General features: G+C 54.4%; 1 protein-coding gene across 1 annotated transcript; it reads left to right on the forward strand.

The window, feature by feature from the left end:
* Nucleotides 1-3,484: 3,484 nt before the first annotated feature.
* On the forward strand, nt 3,485-5,458 carry NXPH3 (neurexophilin 3). Its single transcript, XM_042886945.1, has 2 exons — nt 3,485-3,622; nt 4,704-5,458. The coding sequence occupies exons 1-2, from the start codon at nt 3,566-3,568 to the stop codon at nt 5,433-5,435; spliced, it is 789 nt and encodes a 262-aa protein (XP_042742879.1). The 5' UTR covers nt 3,485-3,565; the 3' UTR covers nt 5,436-5,458.
* The last annotated feature ends 3,469 nt before the right edge of the window (nt 5,459-8,927 follow it).

The following is an 8,927-nucleotide window of genomic DNA, read 5'->3' on the forward strand; positions in this document are numbered from 1 at the left end:
AAGTCATCATGCTTGGAAAAGACTGCTCGGATCCCCACGTCCAACCCAACCCACCCCGTTGTTGGGGTGTCCCTTAGTCCATATCCCCACATTTCCTGAACGCCTCCAGGGTTGGTGACTCCCACACCTCCACACCAAAGCGTCACCACTCTTTTTAAGAACAATTTTTTCTTAATATCCAACCTGATCCCCTTCCCACAATTCAACTGAAGGGGTCGAGATGCCCCTTCCAAACCTACGCCATCCATCCTGGATCCCTTTTGGGGCAGAAGGAGCAGGAAAGGAGTTTTCTTGCCAAGCTGAAAGCAGCACCCTGCCCTTCCACAACCCCCTCCCACCTTAAGCCGCTCCAGCCGTACAGTGCTATGAATCCATTTGCCAGTGTTTAGAAAGGACACCTGGCTCTAAATGCTGGCCGTGGGCTCACTCTGGTTTTAGTTCTGCCTACAGTGTCCCATTTCTGCACAGGGAGTGCAGGAACCACTTTGGTTGGCCACACCTCTGAGCTGTGCTGGGGGCAGCGCCTGCCCTGCGCCCACCACGCATGGACAATCAGAGCAGCCCCACTGGGAACCATTGCAGCGCCAGCCAAGCAGAGCAGCTCCTAAATCAGCCCTGCTTTATGCCACGCCAGTCTTCAGCTCCCTCCAAACAGCAGAAAATCCAGCAAGTCGCTTTAAATCACTTTTATCCCCTGTTCTTCCTCCGTGTTGACCTCCGCTCAGCCTCACAGCCCAAGCACAGCACCATCCCAAAAACCTCCCCCACCCCAAAGCAGAGCAGCCAACGGGTGAGATGCACCCAGCACCGTTGGAAGGGGACCTGGGGGGGGGAACCTCACAGTGCCAACAGCTCCAGGGAGACAATGCAGGAGCTGCAGCTCTTGGAGTGATTTAGAGGCAGGTGTTGGCACAGGCATTCGGAAGTTTTATGAAGATCTTTTATCGAAATCAGGGTAGTTAGAGACGTGCAGCCCATTAAATGTACCCAGCACACCACTGGGGCCGGGACAACGTTATGCTGTCATATATCCTCCACTGCTGTGTTCCTTCTGCTTTTAGGAGGCCCCGGGGTTCTTCCAGCGCTGCTTCTGGATAGGTGGATATTTGGAGCCCTGGCTGCCAGGAGGGATTGGCTCCCCTTGGGGCAGGCCAGCTGGGAATGGGGCTCCTGTCCCTCTGTTAGCACTAAGGATATGTCTTCCTGTGCCCCCAAATGGCACTGCTCCGTGGGGGCAGGAGGGGGAAGTGAGAGACTTGTGCTCAACAGCAATAAGAAGCAGTTCAGCCTCCATGGAACTCAGCTGCATCCATCTGAGGTGTAATCCCATTCTGCTTCCAGATGGTCCGGGGGTGAAAGGCAGAAATGCAGGCAGGTACCTTCAGAGCAGGGAGAGGGCAGCGGGCGCTGTGCAATTTGTCACTCACCTTCCTTCCTCCTCCCGGCCCCAAAACCATGAGGGAAGCCTGCCTGTCCAGATCCCAGCACTGCAATCACAGCCAGAATCTGGAGAGCATCGTTGTGCAGATGGGAGAGCACGCAGGGCTCCCAGCGACAGCATCCCCTCCATCCAAGCATGCTTCTGTCCCCACAATTCGCTCCTCTTTAGCAGAACTGCAAGACCTGCCTTTCCAAAGTGGCTCAAGAAGAGCAAGGGGGGAGGAGGAGGTTGAGGGAGGGGGGAATATGGGCAGGATACAGGAGATAATCTGATGGGAAGGAATGCGATCGTTGCCTGGGGTTTGAGAAATGCTGGGTTTCATTCAAGCCCTGTCCCTGGCAAATGACTTCTTACTGCAACTTCTGCTGAGAGACGGGAGAAGGACAACTGTTCCCTTCAGTGAAACAAACCCAAACCAGCAAGGCTCCGTCTTTGTGTCGCACCAAAGCCAACCAATGAGTTCTGTTTCCTTTTTAAGCACAACGCAGCCTGCCATCCCTTACTTCTGGGATAGCACACAAGCCGAACCGCCTGGCTTGGGGAACAGAATCTACATTTTCTTGTTCCTTTTTTAATTTCCAAAGCCTGAGGAGCAATGCTCAGCACAGCCGTGGATAAGGAAAGGGAGAACAGCTCTACTCAGAATTAATGCATGCGGATGCAGAAACAAAAATCACAACTCCACTGAAAAACTTCCTTCACGTTCTGCACAGGCAGAAGTCTCCTGCACAGACTCACCTCCAACCACCCCCTCATACCTCTGGAAATCGATGATTCTATTTTATTTTATTTTATTTTTTGTTTCTTTTTTTTTCCTAGTCTTCCTTCGAGTGACTATTGGGAAAAGAAGTTTTTTATTGCTTTTTTCCTGATGGAGGGAATGGAATGGAGATAAACTGAGCCCCGAGGTAGAGGGGAGCATAACGATACTGCCTGATTTTTCTGGTGCAAAGATAAAGAAGTATCTAAGGCAGCCCTGGGCATTTTGCACACTGCTTTGCTCCTTTTATATGGGGATGCCCCTCTCCATGGAGGCCCCGCTGCCTGACAGCACCCAACCCAGCACTTGGGGACCCTTCTGTGCCTCATCCGGCCCTTTGAGGACCCCCTGTTCCCTATCTGTCCCTTTGGGGACACCCTTGTGCCTCAGCCCCACACTGCCATATAAGGACTGCTTCCCTGCACACCATTGGGCCTTCTGGAGACCCCTCAGTGCCCCATCTCCATGCTGCCCTGTGCCCCATCCATCCCTTTGGGGACACCCTTGTGCCCCAGCTTCATGCTGCCCTTTGGGGACACAGCAGTGCCCAATCTCCATGCTGCCTTTTGAGGATACCCCCCCTCTGTACCCCATTTGGCCTTCTGGGGACCCCCAAGAACCCCATCTCCATGCTGTCCTTTGGGGAACCCCCCTGTGCCTCATTTAGCATTTTGAGGACCCCCTTCATCTACATGCTGCCGTTTGGGGACCCCCCCTTTGTCTCCTATCCATCCCTTTTGGGATCCCCCTGTGCCCCATCTCTGTGCTGCCATTTGGAGACCCCTCCTGTGCCCTATCCATCCCTTTGGGGACCTCCCACAGCCATATCTCCATGCTGCCCTTTGGGGACATCCCCCCCCCCGTGTCCTATCCATCCCTTTGGGGACTTCCCAGCACCCTATCCGCACGTTGCCCTTGGGGACTCCCCCCGGGCCTCCTTTGGGGACGCGGTGCCAGGCAGCAAAGGGTTACGCTCGGAGGTGCCGCTCGGCTCCCGGCACCTGGAAGGAAGGGAGGGGAGGAAGGCACGGAGCGGAGTTTGCGGCGGTCCCCGAGAAGGCGGCGAGTGGCGGCAGCGGTGAAGCAGCGGCGGGAGCCGCCTCCCCCCCCGGTCCGGTACCGCCGCCCGGAGCTCCCTATGGGCGAAGGGGGGGGATCGAGGAAGCGGCTTCTAAAGGGGGACACCCCCTCCCTTTCCCCCGGCTGACGTTCTCCCCCGCTTAAAAAGAAGGGAGGGAAAAAAAAAGAAAAAAGAAAAAAGAAAAAGAAAAAAAAAAAAAACAACACCAAAAAACCACCAGAAACCCACCCAAAGCCGCACTAAATTTGAGGGAACAGCGAAGGCAGGCGGCATCGGCTGGAAAATGCATCTCACTCGGAGCTGCATCGGCTTCCTGATCCAGGGGAGCATTTCTTTGCTGGTGAGTGGCAGGGAAGGGGAGAAGAGGGCTGCAGAGGACGGGGGTCGGGCAGCTCAGGGGACGGGGGACGGGGGGTTTGCAGCCGGGAGCGCCCCCAGATCGTTTTATCGCCCCCCACCCCATCCCTTGCCGAAACGAGCATCCCAAAACTTCTGCTATTTTGCAGCAGGGAGAGGCTGGGCAGCAGGCAAGAGGGGGGGCTCACAGGTGAGGGGTGACAGTGGAGATTCCTCCGGATCACCTCTAAAAGCTGCAGCCTCCTCCTGGCGCAGCATCCCCGGGCTGGGGGGCCACCTCCTGCCCTTCGCGAGGCCGCGCTCAGCTCCTCACCGAGCCCTTCGCACCCCGGCGTTGGGAGCGAGCAGCTCGGCACCCGGCGCCGGGATCGCTCCCGAGCATCGGTGCATTTCCCCCCAGCCCTCGCCCGGAGCGATGGGGCTGCAGCATCTGCATCCCGCCAGGAAGGATGAGCTGCCTCGCACCCACCTGCCTGCTGGGTGCTCACCTACCTGCAGCTACGGGGCAGCCCCCAGCCCCCACCTGCACCTGTACGGGGTCTGTGATGCCCTACCGGATACCGTCAGGCTGGTAGGGAATGGAAAGGAGTTTGCAGAGAAGCTCAGGATTGGGCTCTCGCTCACTTCTGCTGCTCCTGGCTCCATCTCTCCATCAGACTGTGGCATGGTTTGAAGGTCAGAAGAGGGGTCTGTGAGTGTGCTGTCAGCCTCAAAACTGGTGGAAAAGCCATGAGGGCACACTGATGTGCACCTTCTGCCCATTGGGGATACTCTGGGTGCAATGGCTCTGCCCAAGGAGTTCCCACTGGGGAAAACGCATCTATCCCAGCTCCCCTCACTTATTCCCTGAGCAACCAAGAGAAGGAAAAAATTGTTGCCAGAAAAGAAATAGGGGATATGGAAGGGTGGCAGAATAGGAAGACAAAAGAAAAGGGAAATAAGGAGAGCAAGGATAAGAAAGGGGATGGCTGGGTCATACCTGGAGATGGTGGGATGACTGGAGAACAAGATAGGGGGCTGCTACCCACCGCCAAGCCCTCACGCTCTGCCATCACTGTGTTCAGGTGGTCTGCGGCCAAGAAGGGCCAGGGAAAGGCGCTGAGCAGCGTGAGCCTGAGAGCCAGGAGGGAGACCAAGCGCAGGAGACCGGAGAGCTGCTCCCCACCAAACCCCTGCTCACCCCAACCTTGCTGCAGAACGTCACCCTCCTGGAGCTGGTGAGCAGCTCGCGGGAGCTGTGGGATATCCTGGACAACCTCTCGGAGCGGGATCACGCTCCACATCCCCGAGGACAGAGGGACTTGGAGTCGGCCTCGGGCAAACTGAAAAAAATTTTTGGTTGGGGAGATTTCTATTCCAACATCAAGACGGTGAAGTTGAACCTCTTGATCACCGGCAAGGTGGTGGATCACGGCAACGGCACCGTCAATGTCTTCTTCCGCCACAACTCCACCGGGCAGGGGAACATCTCGGTCAGCCTCGTCCCTCCCACCAAGGCTGTTGAGTTCGACCTGGAGCAGCAGATCTTCATCGAGGCCAAAGAATCCAAAATCTTCAACTGCCGCGTGGAATACGAGAAAGTGGACCGTGCCAAGAAAACCACGCTGTGCACGTACGACCCATCCAAGACCTGCTACCACGAGCACACCCAGAGCCACGTCTCCTGGGTCTGCTCCAAGCCCTTCAAAGTCATCTGCATCTACATCACCTTCTACAGCATAGACTACCGGCTGGTGCAGAAGGTTTGCCCCGACTACAACTACCACAGCGACGTGCCCTACTTCCCCTCGGGGTGATGCGTGCTCAGGATGTCCCGGTGATAAGCGGGTGCTGGGGGGGGCGGGGGGCGGCCTGGGGATGGTTTTTAAGCAGGGTGGGTCCCTGGAAGTGAGGAAGGAGGAGGATTTTCAGTTTTCCCCTAAAGCTCCAATTGTCAAGAGGAGAGGAAATTTGGGCTATGGGGGTAAAGGCGTTGCTAAAGCTGGCCCGGATCCGTGGTCTTTAGAGACTGGTACGGGGTCTGAATGTAGGATACAGAAAATAGGACATAAAGCCAGAATCAGGACTCACGTTTCTCAGTGCAATAATGGGTTTTTGCCTGGATCTAGGCCACGTGGGCCTAAAAGGTGGGGGACCAGGTGCAGAGGGCTGCAGGAGCAGGTGGGCACAGCACGGAGAACGCGGCAGGGACAAGGGCACCTGGTGCACGCCATGGCTGGGGGACAGCCATGCACAGCCACCTCATCTCCCCCCAACCAGGTGCTGGGAGAAACAGGGCTGCGTTTTCCCACACTTGGGCTGAACGTTGGGGTGGGACAGGGAGGGACACCCCGAGTGCCACCCCACCGCAGCCCACTGGTTTGGGGGACTAGGAAGGATGGAGCCGCAGAGAGAGGAATCCTGGTCAGATCTGTCGAATCTCGCTGACACAACGTGTGATTCATGTGTTTCCCCTGACGCTGTGTGATTCATGCGTTTCCCCTTCATCTCATCTGTGTTTCATGGGGCTCCCACCCGTGTCTGTGTGTGCTGGGCTCGGAGCTGCGGGTTCCTGGGTGCAGAAGAGTGTGGTTGGGTGGCGGAGTCGAGCTCTGACTGTAGCATTTAACTGACCTGGAAGGAAAAAAACTCACAGTGCTGTCCTTGGGAGAGAGAATAAAGTTTTTACGGTGGTAACGAGGCAGGTCAAGTGTTGTTACTGACAGCAAGTTCAGTCTGTGCCCGAGGCAGGCGGGTGCTCAGGGTATTGCTGTGCTCCCACTGGGCTGTGCCCGTCCAAATTCAGCTCTGCTCCGTCACCTGGACCTCTCTTGTAAAGGGACATTGAGCCCTATTTTGGGCCTCAGACCCCTCCACTTTCCCACTGTCACCCCCATGTCCAGTGGCCACTGATTGTACATGGAGCTTTTCTGCACCTCCCATGGCTATTCCCTACTTCCCCCGTGAGCATCCATGCTCTAGGTTCACACTTTGCTCCGACAGAGAAAACCAAACAAAAGCAGCATCCCCCTTCCCAGCCCTCCCCTGTGCCCCCAGACTGTGTATCCATAGCACCAGGCCAGCTTAAGCCAACAAATCCCATTCAGCCAACAGCACCGTGGCCCATGTATTAGCAAGGTGTTAATTCCACAGCATGTTTTACGCTTCGGCCTCAACAAGTCCAATCCCTTCCTTCTCCTCAGACCGGAGCTGGGTTTGCTGGGTGCTGGCACACATCTGCCAAGTTCCATCGCATGCATTCGTACAGGCAGGAGCCAGTTCCAAAATACATCGAGCAAAGAAAAGCTTTTAGTGCAATAATCAATGAGAGGACTTTTACTCGGAGAACAGAAAGTTTCAAACGCTTTGAGAGAGCGGTTTCAGAAAATAACAGGATGAGCATTTGGGGAGGGGGAGAAAAGCCATCTCACCAAAGCTTATGCTGCAAGGAAGGGCTGCAGAAAGGCACAGACAAAACAAACAAAACCTCTGCACACAAAAGTTGCCCATTTGGAGAAATTTCAGACAATTGCCATTTGAAGAAACAGAGCAGACAGCAGGAACAGAAAAACAGGCTACAAAGGATGCACCATTGTCAAAAGTGATGTGGCAGCGCAGTTACTAGGAGACCAGGACGGGCCATTATTCTGGGTTGGGAGAAGAGGATTCCTGCTAGCGGAGTCACAACCCGCTCTCAGAAAAGGATTTTGCTGAGCTGGAGGGCAAACAACGGAAGGGAAAATCGTGCATCCCAAACCTGCACAGTGCACAGAGAGCACCGCTCCTTTGGGTCGCTGCCCTTGGGGATGGCTCGTGGCTGCTGCTCGTGGGCATGGCTCACGTTGTGAGGGTAGCAAAGAGCTCCGAGTTGACCAAATCCAACCCCAGCCCATCCCCAACACATCGCCTGCTGTCCACATCCCTGAGTGCCACATCTACCCTTGGCCATGAGCTGTGCCCGCTCCTCGAGTGGAATCAGACCCTATGACTGCAGGATCACCAAGGCTAATTTCTTTCCCAATTAACAGCTGAACATAAAATGGATTTTTTTTCTTTTTTTTTTTCTGGGGGGTGGGGGGGAAGAGCTAAAATTTGTCCAAATGAAGTTTCTTGAGTTGCAAACTTCATTACAAACAGAGCCTCATGTAATGACTGCGGAAAGCAGACTTCAAAAACCCTCCGTGACTCCAGAGTTCAGCCAAGTGCCACAGAAGCGTTTGCAGCAGTTTTGCAATTAGAGCCCATCTCCGTGTATGAAATGCAGCTCCTTATCAGCTCTGATAACCCAGCGGATGGGCAATGCCTTTGTCTCCAAAGCAGGAAGGGTCCCAGTGGGAACCACAAACCGCTGTCATCTACAACTACACAGCGAACATTCTCCATCTCCAGTAATTAGTTCTCTTTAATTTGTTAATACTTCTTCCTCTTCCTTATAAAATCCTCCTAATTTAAGTTTCGTGACTCTCCCAGACAAGTTAATTTGTGCTCCAGCACATTTCAAAACCATCTTTCCAGAACACGCCACCCTAACGCCAAAGCAGCCCATTAAGCCCCATCAGCAGCCATTAATTGCACTCATTAGGGCTGCCCAGCGCTGGGATGGGATGAGGCAGGACAGCATCAGGATGCGATGCTGAGGCACCCAGTGCCCACCCAGAGGCTCCCATCACCTCCAGCTTTCAAGACTTTAGTGCTGGCTCTTCCACCACCTTCCTCAAAACACTGGTTAATACTTGAGTAATTCCCCCATTAGGTTCATTTGCCACAATTCCACTTACAGTCCAAGCACTCCTTCGTTAATTTTGCCCTGTATCTTGAAAAATAATTAGGAGCAATCAACCTCAAATCCAACTCTTCGCGGGTTGAGTTCTCTCTGCCTTTTGCCATCTCCCAGTCCATCAGAAGTTGTCTCTCTGCCATTCTCTATGTACCACATCCAAAAACCAGCAGTGGCCCGTGACTCACATTGCTAGCAATCACCTTCATAATATGTTAATGCAGGATTTCAGAAAGGACAAAGCTCACAGGAAGGCACCATTTGCCACCAGCATGGCACGACCGGATCCATCTTGCTGCTGTGACAGCTTCAAGGCATCAATTGTCTCAGCTCAGGGTTCTTGCAGAGAGCAGCCGGACACATGGACCAAACAAGGAGGAAGATGGTTCATAAAACCCTCTGTGCTAATTAATGAGCCACCAAGAGTTATGGTCACAGGGTCCCACTTCATGGGAGAACTTCCTTAAAGGCGTGAAGGTGATGGAGGACCAAACTATCAGAACGTCACCAGAATTTGGCAATATGTGGAGGA

This window comes from Lagopus leucura, unplaced genomic scaffold, assembly GCF_019238085.1.
Source record: "Lagopus leucura isolate 7727_CA_CO unplaced genomic scaffold, USGS_WTPT01 Super-Scaffold_100066, whole genome shotgun sequence".
Taxonomy (NCBI): Eukaryota; Metazoa; Chordata; class Aves; order Galliformes; family Phasianidae; genus Lagopus; species Lagopus leucura.